General features: G+C 38.6%; 1 protein-coding gene across 2 annotated transcripts in view; it reads left to right on the top strand.

Annotated features, from left to right (window-relative positions):
* The window catches only part of LOC121639597 (N-acetyllactosaminide alpha-1,3-galactosyltransferase-like), a 137,019-nt gene extending 118,731 nt beyond the window's left edge, over window positions 1-18,288 (top strand). Inside the window, exons 1-6 of one of the 2 annotated variants that reach the window (XM_041984913.1) lie at window positions 7,299-7,388; window positions 8,773-8,854; window positions 11,874-11,957; window positions 12,112-12,207; window positions 17,083-17,220; window positions 17,488-18,288. In XM_041984913.1, the coding sequence (XP_041840847.1) occupies window positions 11,878-11,957; window positions 12,112-12,207; window positions 17,083-17,220; window positions 17,488-18,172 (999 nt within the window). In that variant the 5' untranslated portion in view covers window positions 7,299-7,388; window positions 8,773-8,854; window positions 11,874-11,877 and the 3' untranslated portion in view covers window positions 18,173-18,288. Of the gene's footprint in view, window positions 1-7,298; window positions 7,389-8,772; window positions 8,855-11,873; window positions 11,958-12,111; window positions 12,208-17,082; window positions 17,221-17,487 lie in introns of those variants that run through there. The other variant, XM_041984923.1, reaches the window with a different exon arrangement.
* Window positions 18,289-19,536: the final 1,248 nt, after the last annotated feature.

Here is a 19,536-nt window from a genome sequence, read left to right as displayed (position 1 = left end):
TGTTGGTGTGGTGAAGGAAATATTGTCTAGCACATATCACCTGGTTTTGTTTATTTAAATTCAAGCAATATTAACTCTTTATAAGAGAAACTATAAATGTTTCTTGTTTTAAGATAAAAAAAGAAGTTAAAAATTTAATAATAGTCTAATTGTAGTACAAAGAATGTAATGTTTCAAGATCAAACTGATGTGAGACTGCTAAGCAAAACAAAACACTATTCAGTGAAAATGCAAACCGGTGAGTGTGGTGGAATGTCTTTTTTACCTTTTGGTTAAGATGTTTTTAATATTTTTATGTATAGCACGTTGAATTGTCTTGTACATGCAATGTGCTATACAAATAAACTTTCCCTGCCTTGCCTTAAGGTGCAGCCAGTCTGGTGTACGTGTCTGAAGTCAGAGAACAAAAGGAGACCAGACTGAGCAGCAATAAATACTGTATTCTGGCTTGTCCTTCATGACTTTTGCTTACCATGACATTGATCAACTTAGTTGTGGCAAATATTTATGCAATTAAAAAAGAAACCACTCTAACATCTATCCATGAACAAATACAGAGATGAGGTTAGTATCATATAGTAAGCAAAATATATCAGTCTCTCCTCAATCAGACCCATGTCACTATCACATGAAGTTGAAGAATAAAACATGATATTTATGATATTCTAATTTCATGAGGAGCACCTGTAAACCCTGTCTACAACCAGCCAACTACTGTATGAGAGAAGGCCCTGCCAAAAACAATACTTTTGGGTAAATATATGATGGTGTGAACCATGAACCGTTAGTTTCTCCTTGTCAGCTGAACGATAACTGCAGCGACTAATGACTGTGGCCAGTTGTTGATGGCCAGTTCACATGTCTGTCTTCCACAGGTGGAAAGTGGTAACAGGTTTAAGCTCTATTTCTGGAGACATTGCCTGGTGCTTGTTGCAATTTTGCAGTTTTGGTGCTTAGAGGATTCATACTCTGGTGCAGACTCTGGTCCACTTGAAAACAAGTATCTCAGTTCACTTGCAAGTAGGGATGGTGAAACCAAGGCCTCATGAATTATCGAGTTAACTTTGACCCAAATGCATGAAAATGGCTCACTGTGTTGAATCATTTGACCAGGTCTGCTGGCTGTGGGCGTCTGATGCATCAGAATGACAGCATTGACATGACATCCTCACTTCACGTCTATTATCCCTGTCTCATCTCTTAATAAGTGTTCAATAAAGGATACAATTTCTGCCATGAGTGAAAATTTATTTTCTGTCATTCATATAAACAATAAAGAGTGATTATTAGGTAACATTAGTTTAGGTAACAGAATTATGGTGCAATTTAAAGCATACCAATCTTTTATGACGGTATAAGATATTCACAGCGGGAATGGGAACATTTGGGGGAAGGGATGCTTGTACAACAGGGTTAGTGATTGTGTTACTGATTTTATATAGTTGTATCAAAATATATTATGAGAAAAATGCTTTGGCAACTTTGTAATGTGTCATAGATTTTGTTTTAAAAAAAAGAAGAAAGTATTTTCTCAATAATGTTAGACTTCAGTCTGCTCCACTTCTGGCACACTACCTCTCCAGCTTTGGAGAGGTTGCACTTGAAAGAAAGACAAGAATTAAATAGTAAATAACCAAGTTTAAAATCATTAAAATTCTCTGCTGATGGTAACCAGAAACCAGCTTAGCTGCCTAAGGTCACGCAGGTTGAGGTGTGCCTCTGCAGCTGCAGACCGAGACATTTCCTCTGATGCTTCTGGAAGAAGTTTATGATTAACTTTTGTTAGAAAGACCGCTCCTGTGCGGTCGCCAACGAGAACATTCTAGATGGTGAGCGGATCATATCCTGCAGCGAACCAGAGACTTGTGTGCGTGGCTGAACAAAGTAAGCTATACAGTTCAACCGTGGAATATTCAGCTTATGGCAATTAATATTAGTTACTGTTGTTCAAACCATATATGGTGTTCAAACTGTAGTCGGGAATGGTTACATTAATTGACGTTGCCGTTTTGCATTTTTACCTTCCTATTCCTTACATTGTTCTGTGTAAATAATACTGTCTGTTCTACGTGCACCTTAGTTTACCCCTGTATCACGCCGACAGGTAGTTGTATTATTTCTTAGTTCAAGTATGTTTGAGTTTGGTGCGTCTTTGCACCTGAAAGAGACGTAGGACTTTATTGGTTACTTTTTCTGCTTGTACAAATGGGAGATTGCTCTGCGCCACGTCTTAAGAGGCGTTATTCACTGCAGCCGCTAGATGGCAGACTAATGCCCACCTGGAAACATGTTTACTCGTATTTAGCCACAGGATCAGAGTTCAGCATGTAAATTTGTATTGTAATTAATGTAAATATTACTTTTATTTGTATTACAGAACCACACACACTCACAGTCATAGAAGGACAACGTGGCTGTAATTAGTATTTGTGCCCGTTGTGTTGCTGTGCTGTACCAAACCTGAATGAGAAGTAAATCTTGGACTGGATGAACCTGTATGAATCGCCTCTCCTTGTGTTCTGACCGACACCCCAGGGACACGCCCACAACATACCCTTTTCCATCCAGTCCACCTTATACCTTAGCTATTTTACAAGTGGTCCTTCGAGCCGGATCAGGTGTTGCACCCTGGATCACAGAGTAATCCAAAGACATGCAATTCAATCCATCCCTACCAGCAGCTGGTAGGCCACAACGTCAGATTCACCTACCTGTCTACCTCCAAGATTATGACCTGAGTCATGCCTTCCAGCCATTCGAGCCCTACACAGCACAGCACACATGGGGTACTGAAGAGAGGTCACCGCACCCATTAGAGACGGGAGTTCAGACGGAGACACAGTCTTCATCAAGGGCAGAAAGCCCTATAAGTCAGAATGGAGCAGATCCCATGGAAGCCTTAGTGACATCCTTAGAGGGGAGCCTGTATCAAGCGAGCAAGCCGAACCTGGAACCCAGAAATCACAGTCCGGGTCCTCCTAATCCCCTCCCTCAGTCTTCCCCCTATCAACGACCATGAGAACAAAACCCACAACAGCCAACTTCTGAACCAGTCTCCGGGTACGGGTATCAATCACCAACACACCCTGTCCACTTCACAACCAGATCTGGTTCAAGGCCCCACTACTCTACCTCCCAAAGTGCCCCTAGTCACACTCCACAATATCCTACACAGCCAGACTTCAACTACTCATCACAGATGAACCAGGTGGCAAGTCATCAACCTTATTCACCTAAGACCATACCTGACATGACCCCTTATGAAGATCCAAGTAGGAATCTGGGGCTATATCACCTATTAGGGAGGAAGATGAGTGAGCTGCAGATTATGAGAGAAAGGGTTGCTTCCCCAACTCCAATTAAGCCACAATCAGCCATGCTTCATCAGGCACCAAAAAGGCCAACATATGAAGCCCTTACTAGGACATTTACTGATGTGCCTTACCAGTACCCGCCACCTCCTGACCTACATTACAATAAGTCCCCTTATGCCTGGCATCCACAACCTGAGGTGACAGACTCCAGACCACTCCCTGCTTCTTCATCCCAGTCAGCCTCCCAACCACATCCTCACCCACTCCAGATGCCATATTACAGAGCTATAGGACTACCTGCTACATATTCAGCAGCCCAAGGACAAGTCTACAGGGGTTCCAAACCAACAAAACTAGACTTTATTACTAAAGATCCCAGGGAATTTACTCGTCTGAAGATCGCCCTTGACAACTTGTTACCTCCTGATACCACTGAACTATTCAGGTATCAAATCCTCATGGACCACCTGAAACTTGAGGAGGCTCACCTGATAGCGGATTCATTTCTGAACTCTCCATTTCCTTACTCCAATACGATGGCTGCCTTGAACGAGAAATATGGACAACCCCATAAGCTTGCTCTCAAGAAGATAGCCGACGTGATGGATTCAGCAGATATCAAGAGGGGGGATACAGAGGCATTTGAGAGATTCGCCTTGCACATACAATCCCTAATTGGTATGCTCAACACTCTGGGTCCGAAGGGTGAAGCAGAGTTAAGATGTGGGTCACATGTAGAATGTCTCTTGAGCAAGTTACCAGCTGAGATGAGGTCAGAGTTCCGACGTCAGAGTGGTCGCTGTCCTGGAACTGCATATACCCTCACAGATTTGTCTGGATGACTCCAGTTTAAAACATGGTGTCAGGGCTCTGAGACCCAAACCAGGAGCAAGGGGCAGAGACAGGGACAGAAACCAGACCATAAACGAGAGGTAAAGTCAGCTCGCTCAACCACCACACTTCATGGAGTTAATGAAGAATCATCGAACAAAGTGACACATTCACCTGCGACCGATCCAGTTCAGTCTCCGAAGGAGAAAGTCACATCAAGAACTTTCTGACCTTACTGTAACAAGGATGATCATTACCTCAGTCAGTGTACCACCTTCAAAGCCTTCAGCAAAGATCAGATGACTGACTGCATCAAGACCAATCGTCGTTGCTGGGGGTGCGCGTGCACACACCAGGGCTATGCAGTTCACCCTGAAGAAACCAAGCAGCATCTGCAAAGGAAAGCATCTCCAGAGCTTACACGAGATCAACTCCAGGAATAGCGTTAAGAAGGATTCACCACAGCTGAGTTCAACCACGGAAACTTTGTACCTAGACCAGGTTAGTGACTGTAAACAAGTTCTTCTGAAGGTAATCAGAGTCCTGATTTGCCACCAAGGAAAGACTCTCGACACCTATGCGGAACTGGATGACGGGTCGGAGCGAACCATCCTGCTAGCCTCCGCTGTGCTGAGGTTGGGCTTACAAGGCACAGATGAGAGTTTAGCACTGAGAACCATTCGTCAGGATGTCCAAATTATTAGTGGATCCTCCATCTCTTTCCAGTTGTCTCCTGCAAGTCAGCCGCAAAAGACATTTCAGATCAAAGAAGCCTTCACTGCTGAACGATTTGGACTGGCTGATCATTCTTAACCCACCACGATCCTGAGCAGGCATAAGCATCTCAAAGACCTGCCCTTACAACCTTTCAAACATGCATCTCCACTATTGCTCATTGGCGCAGACCACTCCCACTTGATCACCCCAATCGCACCTGTGCGTCGGGGATCACCAAACAGACCTGCAGCCATTAAAACTCGACTTGGATGGGTGCTGCAGGGACCTGCTCCAGGTATATACCTATATACCTTAACTATTTTACAACTTTAAAGTCTGCTTTTTGCAAGGCTATTTAAAAAACAACTATATTAAGGAAAATAAAGCCTACCTATGATGAAGGCACTGCCCGCTCCGTTCTCACCCTCTCATATGCTGAGCTTGTTCAGCAGTTACCCATGGCAACGGCGTCTCACACAGATATTTGTTTCCCAAAATCTCCAAAAGCTAAATGTGATCCAATTTAAGCTAATTCTGATGGGATGCTTTCCCTACATTTGTTTTCAGGATGTAACGTCGCACTCACACAATCGCTAACAAAATCTCCTTCTCTCAAAAAGCCACTGTCTCCTAAGCGTTTGGAACCCCTTTTACATCACTGAGAGATTCCTCCAAGTGTGAAACCAAACAGAACATCCAGTAAATAAAAGAGAGGAAGTGATGTACTATAGCACAACATGTTGCATACTTGCTGCTTTTCCTGCTGCTCACACTGGACAGATTGTTGTGAAAACCATATTAGGTTTGAACACCAAAGTAAAAACAGAAACTCCAAGACTGCATGAATTTATTTTTGATTAATTGTTTACTTGCAGCGAATGAGCAGTTTTCAGTCCTGGCCAATCGATTTGATGGAATTTCTTCTTTTTTCTTCTTTGTCAGTGGTCATTTTGGGGAATAGTGTCCTTAACTAGCAGCTGTTGTAGTTGTGTGATATTCAGGTGGTTTGATCCGCTTTAGTGGTTCAGTGTGAAAGCAAACTAAACCATAGAAACATTTTTCAGAATTCCCCACCCAACTGAACCGAGTCCCCTGAGTTATTCTGGCGTGGATGTGCCATAATACTTTATTACTTCACAACGAAATCATCTTTAGGTCATCATAATTGTCAAGTAAAGCTGTTGCAGTGGACAGAAATTACCCTCCATATTAAATTCTCATTGCAGTGGAGCTAAAAAAAAGCCTCTGATAAAACACACTTTGTTGTTTGATCACTGTGTTATGTAGAAGGTGTGAAGTTTTGTCCTTTATATTGAGCTGGCAACATTTACTTTAACATTATGCAATGCTTTTTTTCTATTTTTTTTTCCCCCTTCAAATTATTTATAACAAATATAAATATGGTTGTAGCTGTTGTTTCCTTCTCAAATTTGAACAAATGCAGCTTTCCCTCAGCTGGAGAAACATTTCTTTTGTGACATGTTGACACTAAAAACATGATGACCACCATAGTGTCTTCCACCTTACACTGAGCAGTGAAGGTGGGTGTTCCTTTCTTCTGGTGAACGTACACAAACAAAAGTGTTTATGTTTAATCAGCATTAAGGTTCTTCTAATAAGATTTTATTTGTTATGACCTTATTCATCATTTTTTATGGCCTTAATGTTGAATTTTCCCCTCCCTGTTTCATTTGATTAATTCCAAAATGATGGTAATTTGTCATTAACATTACAGTTTTGAGGGTCTGGTGTATTCAGTTATTCAGATCTTTACAATCCAGGACTTACAAGGAATCCATTTATACAAAATAAGTCATGATTGTTCACTGGTAAAGGGATCAAACATTTATATAAAGTTTAATAGTTTTTACTATGAGGTTCATCATATTTTTAATGATTGGAGGTAACTTGGATGAATTAATCTGTGCCATTCCGAAATAATTCTAACAAGCTGCTATCAGCACAAACTGTTAGTTCAGGTGTGCTGCTCACCTCACTTGTCATAGAAATTTATAAAAAGTTGCATCTTCCCCTCTATTAAATTTCCCTTTCACTCTACAGTATCCACTTGTCACTTCTTTATGGAAAGACATGGCTCTGTGAAGCTGCTCTGTGTGTGTGTATAAGAAGCCTAATTTAGTTGAACTGACCGGCGCAGGTGTGGAGTAAACCATTTTGTCAAATTTAGGAGGGGTGATGTGGCACAGAGCATTCATCATTACTGTTAATGGAAAATGATGTGTCTCAACCCGTTCATTCAGCTAATCTGACGAATATTATGACCTTAAAATAACTAGAAATTTGAAAGGGAAACACATACATGTACACACACAAAAAACCTTTTCATTCCAGGATTGTCAAGGTCCCCCACCCTGTGGTGGCTCTGCAGGTACCATTTACCTTCCCAATCCGACATAACTGGTGAGCTCTCCAGGTGATACACAAGCTAAGGAGAGGTTTCTAAATCCAGTTCGTCACTGGACTTGTTAATGAGGCTTGCAGGTATCTGAGAAAAGCTCCTCACCGGTAAGTCCATCCATTAAGATCTGCCACTGGAATCGGTGGCATTTTGTTTTGATAAACAGATGTTTTGGTTTGTTTTGGTTTTTTAATATATATAAATGTTTATATATATATATATATATATATATATATATATATATATATATATATATATATATATATATAATTTTACTTTATTTCCGTACATACCAGCTGCTTCCCAACCACTCCATGAAAAGGAAAAATAAAGTGTGGGAAGGGAAGACACTTTACAAGGGAAATACATCAAGATAAGGATAAAGCGTTGCTTCTTGTCATATGTTTTATTCGGAGAATACAAAGCAGATTAGAAACGTCCATGTTTTGACTGAAATAACGACAGATAGTACAATTATCTTTGCTCTTGAGCTGAATTAATCAGCTTCATGCGGAATTTTTCAGCTGACGCAGATAAAACGGCATCTGTTTATATCGTCTGACTTTTTTTTTTTTTACTTAAACTTACCATGCTGTATAACTACTTTTATATAACGTGAAAACTAGGCTATGTATGTTGCAACAACGTGAAAATGTGTTATGATAATAAGAATAAAACATGAAGAAAATAACAATCAGTTAATAACATTGCGTTATAAGTTCCCGTTTTTCTTCTACTTGGGTGGCACCGATACGCTCCATAGTGACGCTGATCGTGTAATAGGTAGATTCCGAGTTTAATTTACCTTAAAACCAACTATTTTGATTAACGAAAGGAATAAAACAGGCTTAACATTTATGATTAGGACCCAAATCTTGTCTTTACAATAAGTGATGATAAAATCATGCAAACATATTTATGTCAAATCACTTCAGTTAGATTTTCTTTTTTCCTCATTTGGTGCTTGATGCCAATTGTCTCCATTTTGTATTTTTTTCCGTCCAGGAAGAGCACATATCAGTTTATTTCTGAAGAGTCCTGTAGATGCCATTAGGAGACTGAATGGTGAAACTGTGAATTTATAAAAGGGGTTTGACCACGTCTTAATTTCACTTTACCTTAAAATGAATTAGTTTCACTTGGCTATTAAGGTTCTTTTTAATGTTATGAACTACAACAATCTCTTTTTAAATAGGATATCCTGGTATTGTCATGTTCAAAACAACTTGCATGAAATTATTTTTTATTACAAGCTGTTTTAGCTAAGAGTGCAATATTGCGTTTCAAAAGTCTATACCACTGTAAAGCAAGCACACATTTTCAACGTTGCTGCAAAATTACCTAAGCTAATAAGTGTGTGTGTGTGTGTGTGTGTGTGTGTGTGTGTGTGTGTGTGTGTGTATGTGTGTGTGCCTACATCAGAAGTAGTTTTTCAGTCAGTTGACAACACCTTGGTTTGCATGTAAAATGACTTCTTTTGTTTCATTGCAGATCTGCCAGCCAGCTACTCTGACTGCTTCACAATTTGGCTGCTCAACCACGTGTTTCAGCAAGAAGAAAGGAGGAAGGGGAAGTAAGTTTGAAAAAATAAAGTGCTGTTTCTATCAAAAGTAAATATACAATGCTGAAGTAAAATGATCTCACTAGAAGTAGTTAAATAAACTTAACCCTTTCATTCATGAATTGTGGAGAAAAAGGGCCACAGGATTTTTACATGTAATATTTTACTTCCTACAGACATATACTGCTTTTCTAAATTCTTAATAGTTAACTTATTATTAATTTAATTTTGATATATTCTTCAAAAATATTTCTAGAATACTGTTTTAATTTTTTTATAATATGAATATTCTATAAAAATATGACTATCATTTTCCTATATGTACACAGATAAATATTTATTCTACAATATTTATTCTTAAGGAGTGGAGGTAGACCTGTTTGGGTTATTGTTTTGTAAGCTAGAAGCAGAGCTTCTGGTGGAACAATCTACCAAACTCTATCTGAACCATTGAGTCCTCATCCACTTTTATAAGCAAACTAAAGACTTACCTGTTTAAGGATCATTTCTGCATTTAGCGTAACTTTTCTACTCGAGTTGGAAAGATTTGTTTGTCCAGTTCTTTTGCTCAACTCAGCACTAAATAAGCTGCGTGCACTTACGCCCAAGATAATATTGTGTGATGAAATCGTGATCTTGTATTTAAACAAATGACTTTAAAAAAAAAAAAAAAAAAGCGCTGCCTTTAGCACTACATGAAAGCACCTGTGTCCAACTGGACTCACAGCAGTCTGACTACTACTTAATTATGACGTCCCATCCTGTGTGAATTCTTGCTTGTGTTGTTACTGATGTCCACTAAAGCAGCAAATTAACAAATATACCATTCCCACTCATGTAGATAATAGAAAATGCACGGAAAGGTTAAACTAGCAACAAATAGAAATCAAAAAAGCACAACTGACTGAGCAGGTTTGCAGAGCCTAATGACGCTTAGTCAAGCTAAATTTGCTTGCTGGATGTCGTCTGATTTTTTTATTATTTTTTTTTTCTTACTTCTTTATTGATTTCCATTTGCTTTAAAATAATAATCACACAAAAAAAAAAAAAAAAAAAAAAAAAATACAAAGAAGACTATAAGGCATTAATACCAAAAGTCCACACATACTCATTTTAAAGGGAAATTCTTTGCAACAGGTCTCCGCTGGAGACATAAGGAGTAGTAATATAAAAAAGAGAATAACAACAGTTCACAATATATACAAGGAGTAAACATGTATTTGTATTTGTAGGTGGTATAATATATATATTTTTTGTGTGTGAGGGGTTTAACATGTACGTTGACTGACCAGTTACTAATGAGTAAGGAGTGGGTTGTAGAGCTTTACACCGATTAACAGGAATGATTTCCTGTGACATTCAGTAGTTTGCTTTGGTGGAATAATTCTGCTGCCGAAAATCCTCCTTCAGAAACTCTGTGCAATGCTTTGATTTGTTGACACCACACATTGAGGTAGAATACAATGTCATTAAGATGGAGGTGTCCAAAGTGTCCTCGAGGGCTGCTGTCCTTCAGGTTTTGGATGTTTCCTGCTGCAAAACACCAGAATCAGACTGATGGGTCAACATGTTTTTGCAGAACTTGACAACAAGCTTTTTACAAGAGCCATTTAATTTGAAACAGTTGTGTTGCATCAGAGACATCTAACAGGATTGTAGTCCTTCAAAGACCTGAGCTGGACACCCCTGCATTAAGATATACCTCAAAATTCTTTAAATCACTCAAGACACTGCATGAGTGTTTGAAATGCTGCAGGCTCATTTCTGAGACCGAATGGCATTACTGTGTAGCATGAACATCGAGTCGTGATTTTCCCCAAACTCCTGCAGCTTTCCTGGATTTGTAGACCAGTTACTGCATGTTTTATATCAACTGTAAAATAGCCATCAGTTTTTTTTTTTTGTTTGTTTGTTTGTTTGTTTTTTTGTTGTTGTTTTGTTTAGTTTTTTTGTTTGTTAGTTGGTTTGTTTTGTTGTATTAGCATAGTCATCTTCTTTAACAAAAAAAATTATCATGTCATGATCAGTTTATCAAAAAATTATCAATGTATCAGATATTAGAAGAATGTGACGGGCTGAGTTTTGGTGTCCTTTATTTGAGACAAAAAGTGCAGCTTTGGGCTCAGGATTAATTTTGATCTCAACTAGATTTGCTGTTTCTTGCACCATTGTAATGTCATCTCAGCGTCAAAATGTGAACAAATCACAAGCTTTATAACAGTAAAAACTTCAGGTCAAAACTAGGATTTATCATGTCATGCTGCTTTGATAACATCTGTATGTCTTCATGATATAGTTCACTGATGTCTGAGTGTTACGACCCCTTTTGTGAAGGGGTATGAAAGGGTCGAACACAAGAGCTGAACCACGGAAGTAAATAAAGTAGTACAATTTATTTACATGTAAGCACACATAAACGGGTTCAAAATAGGGTTCCAGACTTCGATTGTCCCAAAACATATACCTCAACAAGTTACAACAAAAAGCCCACGTAAACATAAACCATAATTGACCAACAAAGCAGATAAGATAACTAAAGGAGTCCCAAAATAACGGGTCAACACCCACACTGGCGGAATCAGTATAAACCACAAAACAAAAGCAGATCACCTCAGACAGGGATTGCAAGGTCTTAACAAACAAGTTCACAAGTTTATCTTTAACACTAAATCCAAATCGCAAGTCCACACAGGATATCAGAACACACACACTCTCGAAATCTCCCAAACAGGCAGTCTGCGTCCACTGTCCACAGCTGCCCCGAATGACGGGTGATCGTCTCTTTTGAGGCAGCTCCAGCTCTCTGATTGGACGGGGGGATCCCGGAACTGGAGTAGATGGTAGCCAATCAGCATGCGGGAGAGGAGGAGTCCTGAGGTGATCTCCATAGCCAGGCAATCTGGCAATCATTCAATTAGTCCACAGGCTGAAGGGCCTGCGAGCCGTAACACTGAGTCATATCATAAATGAGGTGTGTTTAACTGTTGTGCTGGTATATGTTTAATCCCCCCCCCCCCCTCCCCTCCTGTAGGAACATGGGAAGGACTGCTGGAACATATACCTGCCTTGTGCTGCTTGTTTTAGGTTTCATTTGTTTCACTTCCTTGTATTTAAGGTGTGTATGAAAGGATTCATTATTTAACATTTAAATAGCAGTTTCATATAAGCAAATATTAAGTTGCTGTTTTTTGTTTTTGTTTTTTACCATTATGTCTTTCAAATTATTTTAATCCAGTCCCATGCCATTTTATTTCTTCGTTTTTAAATAGGTATTTAACAAGCATTTCCTTTATGAAGAATCTACCAATGGCCACTGAAGGAGCACCAATACTAATCACCAATTTGGATTCCACTCTTGACTTTCGGTAAGAAAACAAAACGTAAATCAGTTTTTTAATAAGTCTCTCAGTAATTCTGACTACTGTAGTTGAAGAAAATCCATGTAAGTGATAGATTAGCAAAACACCTGACTTGGAGGCCTTTTGGTTTTAAACCAAGAGCCATCGATGCTTCACCTTGTTACCATGACTACTAAAATTATTTAACCCTACAGAAATCTCTTACCCATATGCAATCTTTCTCTAAAACTTATCATGTATTTGTGCTTAACTCAGTCTTTATCATACATTTATTACATCATAATATACTTTTTTATCAGTCTATCAGCAGGAAATATCAGAGTCTGTACAAACTTCTGTTATCACGCTCACTGTTTCACTGAGACACTAATTATTCTACAACAACTTTTTTTTTTCTGTTTGTCTCTTCCCTCCAGCCTTAACTGCAAAATACTAGATCATCAGCTATTGTATATGCACATGATTCTTTGTAAGGATTTAGCAATAAGACTTCAGAGAATGAGTAAATATTGGCAATATAACTGTGGTTGTAGTTGAAGCAGGTGAACCTATATAAAAAGAGGGAACCAACTTTGTTTTTCTCTCTCGCTCTCGGATAACTTTCCTCCAAGAAATTTGAGTAGTTAGGATCTTGGAGGGAATTTTGACCTTTTCAAAGCAGTCTATGACAGACAAGGCATGAAACATGAAGAGTCAGAAGATTTTGCTGGAGTTGACAGAAATCTTACTGTACAAAAGAAAAAGACAACCCTGAGTTCATCCAATTTACAAACAAGGATACAGCATGATAAATATCATAATTTGTTAGTGGACCTCAAGGCTGATCCACATAAATCCAGGACCTACATCCGGACAAATTCACCCTGGCGCCATGCAGCTGCCTTTTTATTTACATCTCTATAATCTTTGCGTGAAGTATTGTAAAGTATGAGAAAGTCAGACACATCTAAAATGATGTGTTCCTCCATGTTGAAAGTATTTGCAGACTGCTCTGTCTAGCCTGCTCTCAGCTCATTGGTCAGTCATTGAAGCCCCTCTCTGGTTGGTTGTAGTGCCATGCCATAGCTACAAAAATTGAACATTTTTCAATTTTCTTGTGTCGCAGCGCAAGCCCCATGTGCACATCTACATGAACCAGCACCACATTTCACATACATGAATGTTGCCTGTCGCTTGGCTTTGAGGCATCATTGCGCAAAGGAAATGAATAGAGAAGGTGCGACGTTGCCTCCTGTGTGTCAAGCCCATGAGTGTTGTGTAGTAAGTGTAGTTATTTCACAGCTTTGTTCTATGGACAATTTGTTACTGCACTCAAAGAGCAAACCTCTGCGTGCAACTTTCAACAAAGACAATTGTTTGTTAAAGGCAGTGTGTGAGAATGCATAATTCATTTTATTTTGATTATAGGAAACCACACACAACCAGACAACTAGCTAAAAACCCCAAAAGACACAAAAAAATCTAAATTTGATCAATTGCTAAATCAAATTCATAACAGAATCTATACAGTCATGAAGGATGGACTTCATGTCCTTCGTATGATTTCAAACTTGATGGAGGACATTGTTTAAACCAAATTTATGTGGACTTCCTTTCACCACCTTCCAGTCCAGATCTACTGCACTGACTGCAGATTTCCCTTGAAAAATGTTTTACATATTTTTTTATAAAGTGTCCTTACTGCACCCTGCTTGCATATGTGTTGTAGAGGTTTACTTTAGTTGTTTAAATGACTACACCACTGGCCTTTTGGGCATAGTATATAAAAATACAGCACATTCTAAGCATCATGGTTACTATTTGGGAGAGTTTGCTTTATGTCAGTATTGTACTGGTATTTGGCCATTAAAAAAATTACACTTTAATTTGAAATAGTTTAACAAACTTACTCAAGTATGGTGTGAAAACTGCAGATGCTTTCAGCAGTATGGGTGGTGACTGGTCTCCTACTGTTTCATTTCTATATCTGGCCCATTCAAAAAGCCTTGAAGCCATACACCAGGTCTCATGTTTCCTTTTTGTGTACTCAGAAGGATATGATACCCAGGACAACAACATAAGGGATGGTTGTGTCTTTTAAAAGAAGGACACAGTTTTTTTTTTTTGTTTTTTTTTTTTTACATGAAAGTCAGCAGACTTGCTTTTAATTCCTGGTACAGAGATATAAAGAACCAAAATAATTATAGTTCAACTTTAACTTTTTATTATCCTTTTATTACATTGTACTTGGTTGCACTCTGTTTTTAAACTTTGCTCTTTCAAGGTTATACAGACAATAAGAAGTTTTGATAAGGAGAACGATTTTGATAAGGCATTTAACCAAATTTAACCATGACAAGTCATCAGTCATTCTTTTATCCCTTTTGTTTAACTCATAATTCCATTTTTACATCAGAGCAGATGTCTAGTCAAATCAAGACAAGGCATGGTTTCAGCCACCCATGAAATGTTGAAGTATGGAACAAAATAGTTTTGACAGATGCAAAAAAATTGTCTGACATTTCCCCAAGCAAAAAACATTTGCTCATTTTTTTATATGGAAAAGAAGGACGTGTGCAAGAAAAAACATAAGCTTGTAATGAAACACACCATGTTAACCTGCAAGAGTTAACACTTCATTAGTTTCATTAGTCAGCAACAGTTGTTCTGTCATGAACATGACTTTGTCCCTGATGTGAGATAGATAAGATCTGAACATTCACCTTAGTCGTCCTCCTCTCCCCGCCTTCCATTTCTTTGATCACTGAAGTGCATCACTGCCATGCGGTCTGCCATCAGATCTCCAAAAATGGACTTCAGCTTCCTTAATTAACTGATTTCCATAAAGCTGTTTATCATTAATGTGAGAAATTCATTATAATGTTGATCAGTGGTGCAGCGTGTTAGTTGGGTCTGAGACTTTCCCAGAACTTTTTAGTTTTGTCCTTCTGTTGTAGATGCTGAGAAGTGGTTCTTGCGCTGGTCCAATTATTTTGCCGGCCATTGTTATGATTTTGTTTAGTGTACTGGATGGATGTTTGTGACCCAAACCAAACTGATATATGTCAATATGGTCTAAGGAAACATAAAGAAAGTCTTCCAACTTGAACAAGCATGTAGGCCCTAAATATGATCTGAAAGTGGTATATTATGACACATTCATATCTCTTTAAGTTGTTCAGGTTTAGGCTCAAAAACAACCATGGGTTTGGGTTCGAATGGAAGACTTTGGGAATTATGACTTCAGAAACATGCAAAATATTACAATAGAGGGGAGTAAAAGCATATTGTTATCAACTTGAGCTCTTCCCCCAAAAGGACTTAAAGGATCAATGGACAAATAAAAGATGTAGTAATTTTTCTTTCCTACATTCAGGAAAAGAATCACATCCACATGGTACAGTTTAAAAGAACATCTCTAAATTAAAACGCACAGATATGATTAAAAAACTGTCAAGTATTTATATTTAATCAAAAGCGTAATTATATGTAAATATAATTACACGTAAATATATAAAATCACATGAGCAGTCCTTTCAGGTTTTTTGGTTTTATTTATTTAAATCTTTTGATATCAGCATACCTAAAATAAAAGAACAACCAAATAACCAAAAAGACTTTCCAAGAAAATCCCCTCTGTTCCATTAACAATGAATAAATACTACATACAAACTCTGGATTTCTCTTAGAAAAAGCAGATGGGAAAGACTACAGGACCTCTACCTGGACTACATTATAGAAATGTTTTTGAACATTTCTACTGAACCTGAGTAAAGAATTTAGTAACGAAAAAAACATCTAGCTAGCTTTTGACTTCCAGTTGTTCTTTAACAGAATAGCTGCTGTTTAAAACGAAGATAGTACTAGAACAGTGAAAATAACAGAAACAAGACCATGTATCTGAAATGAAATGCAACTTCTTCAACAGGTCATAGCAACCTGGCAACTAAAAAAAAGGTGTCGACCTTAATGCAGAGTCAGTAAGGGGACGGCAGTGGCTCAGGTGGTAGTCCAGGCGGGCCGTCCACTAATTGGAAGGTTGGCAGTTCGATTCCCACTCCAGTAATCTGTTGTTGTGTCCTTGGGCAAGACACTTCACCCTCCTAGTATCTGAATTATGTAACGTTCACATTTGTAGTGCTGCATTAGGTAAACAATAACATAATTTAACACAGTTATTTTGCATTTATCTTAAATGTTAATTTGCACAACATGCTGTTCTTTAACAACGTTATTAACTGCAAAAAACAAAACAAAACAAAAAAAAAAAAAACAACAAATGAAGTTCCTGAACCCTGAATAATTAAAAGAATTATTATACTTATTCGCCGATACTGTGCTTTTTATTTATGTATTTTATATCTCTGAGATTTTCTTTTTACTGTGCATCACTTTGGTTGGTCTTGTTGCTGTTTTAAATTTCCTTAATAAATAAAGTGCTATGGTACGATAAATGAAGGAAAATAATTTATAATAGCAATTATGAAAACATTATAATAAACAGGTTCTTGGCCCCAATTTAGTGTCAAACATTGCTAATTAAAGTTTGAAACAAAAAAGGTTAAACATGACTGTCCTGCCAAACTAGCTGATTAGGAATGAAGGCTCTTTGTCAGACATGTTGTCATCATACCAATGGTTACCATTCCCCACCAATGAGGCATTTATGATGGAAATATTAGTTGTATATAAATTTAAAGCTAATTTAAATAAGATGAAACTCATAGATTGAAACTTAACTTCAAATGTGCAAATAAGAGGCCTTACTAATTCTGACTGGAGTGGTGAGTTTTTAATCTCATTAAAATGCAAAAGATGTCTGTTTGAAGTGTGGAATTATCTTCAGTGATGGAACGTGTTTGTTTCCTGATCACTTTCTTTGGTCTTTCCTTTGTATTTCAGTGCCAGACCAGCAGTTCAGACGCTCACTTCCTGGCATGCTCCTATCATCTGGGAGTTAATGTTTGACCCCAAACTTTATGACAAAAGGCACCAAGAAGGAAATACAACCGTGGCACTCACTGTGTTTGCCGTAGGAAGGTATGTGTTTCTATAAACATCTTCATTTGGGAGGTGGGGACAATTACTAGTTCTGAGTTCAAGGGTTTTTTTTCCCAAGCAGGTAAATAGTATGCCCTGTTATTTAGTGAACTAGTAAGACTTTGAGTCAGTGACAGTAGTCATACACTAGACTGATAACACTTATATTTATGTTTTTGTTCCAGCTTAAAAAGTTGAAGAAGGTGCAAGATCATTTTTGAGTAGTGGTGAAGTCCAACTTTTCTTTTCTCTCCCTGTCTGTTAAAGGTACCTCGATGCCTATCTCAACACTTTCCTAACATCAGCAGAAAAGCATTTTATGATTGGATTACCGGTGACATATTACGTGTTTACAGATTTACCAGAGAAGGTGCCGAAATTTGAACTTGCTCCTCAGCGAGACCTGAAAGTTGTCAAGGTGCAAAAGAATAGCAGATGGCAGGACATCTCCATGATGCGAATGAAGACCATATCAGAAACGATAGAAACGGAACTCGAAGGAAAGTTCAGTTATCTCTTCTGCTTTGATGTTGATCAGGAGTTTAAGGGGAGATTTGGTTCAGAAGCCCTCGGGGAGTCTGTGGCTTTGCTCCATGCCCATTTTTACAAACTTCCAAAGGAGAGGTTCACCTATGACAAACAACCCAAATCTAAAGCTTACATGAAGGAGGGAGATTACTACTACCATGCTGCTATCTTCGGAGGATCGTTGGAAAAAGTGAAGGCTTTGGCAGACTTTTGTCATGTGAGCATCATGGAGGATAAAATGAATGAAGTGGAGGCTCTGTGGCATGATGAGAGTCATCTAAACAAGTACTTCTGGCTTAATAAACCAAGTCGCCTCCTCTCACCTGAGTACTGCTGGGACCCCATTATTGGTGACAAGAGTGATATTATGGTCACTCGCCTAATATGGGAACCAAAACAATATAACATGGTCCGTACTCGGTAGTGTGGCCACAATCAAAAAGACTTCAGAGACTGGGATGAATTTAAACACAAGTGTGAATATGTTTACTGTCTTGACTGAAGGCCTGAATGAAAAACTTTTTTGAGAAGTGAACTCAGGTACAAGGTTTTTTTTTTTGTTTTGGGTTTTTTTTGGGGGGGGGGGGGGAGTGTCTTTTTTTGTAACAAATATATTTTTTTATGCATCTTAGAATAGCATTAAAAAGAAAATTCAGTCTTTCCACTTATAGGACAGCTGTGAAGCCCAACAATGAAGCTGAACTGTCTAAGAATCATTGGGATGCCTGGAACTTTAATGATCTGTTTTTCTTTCTATTTGTAAAAAAAAAAAAAAAAGTCTTAAACATTTGTAAGCGAAGATCAAGTCTGGATTGAAATCAGTTCATCGTGTACATGTAGCTTCACTGCTTTCTATGACACTGTGATTGAAAAGAAATCTTTGTGCACCCTTAAGAATCACTCATGATTGTTTATTAATTTCACCAAATACCAAATAAAAATCTGAAATCCCCACCAGCTGTTTATTAATGCTGTCATGGTAACCGTCAGTATGGTTACCTATTAGCTTAAACTAATGTATAGAAACTAGAATCCATACAGAAAATGTATAGCAATTTATAGCACTGTTAACACTGTTGCTAGTTAGACTGGTTGAGTTGAGTTGAGGTTTAAAGCAACCTAGTTAATTACACCAATGTGAGTGTTAACCATACAGGTTGACAGTGCCTCCTGCTCGTTTTGCTTATGATCGCCAGTCACTTCTTAACATCCGAGTGGCTTGTGAATGGCTTCTACCGTTCAGGTTGGAGATTCCTACAGCTGGTACTCCTCCTCCTCCTCGCCTGTCTGCGGTTCCAGCTTACCTGTGCCTGGCTTCCTGCGTCATTCCTCGCAGGAAGCGCTTCAGGAAACGGGGAAAGCGGGGTGGTGTTGTAGTGAGACTCGGGGCCCGCTTGTGCTCCACCAGTGGTGGTTTCCTGGATCTTTTCTCCGGATCCAGCCCCTCTTGTCGAACAGCTGAGTTTGGCATACGGTGGATCTGGCCTGTTGCTCCTGATCCGCTACCTGCTTGGTGCTGGTGTTCTGTCAGTTTAGCATATGCTTAAGAGTAGCATACATTACGTTAATGCTCATGCGGGTTAGGGTTAGGGGCAGTCATCAGTTTGCACTATGCGTATGCTGATCTGACAATGTATGCTAAACTGACAGAACACCTGCCCTTTCCTATGGCGACCCCTCTTCTTCGCCGCCACCAAGTTCGCAAGTGTGGAGTGGATTTCTCCAACCTTTGTCCTCTGGGTTATGTGGATTTACGGGTAAAGCAGGACCTTGTTCTGCATTTGGCAC

Source organism: Melanotaenia boesemani, chromosome 1 (assembly GCF_017639745.1).
Source record: "Melanotaenia boesemani isolate fMelBoe1 chromosome 1, fMelBoe1.pri, whole genome shotgun sequence".
In the NCBI taxonomy this organism is placed as follows: Eukaryota; Metazoa; Chordata; class Actinopteri; order Atheriniformes; family Melanotaeniidae; genus Melanotaenia; species Melanotaenia boesemani.
The sequence above is the reverse complement of the archived record's forward strand: the minus strand, read 5'-3'. Positions and strand labels throughout refer to the sequence as shown.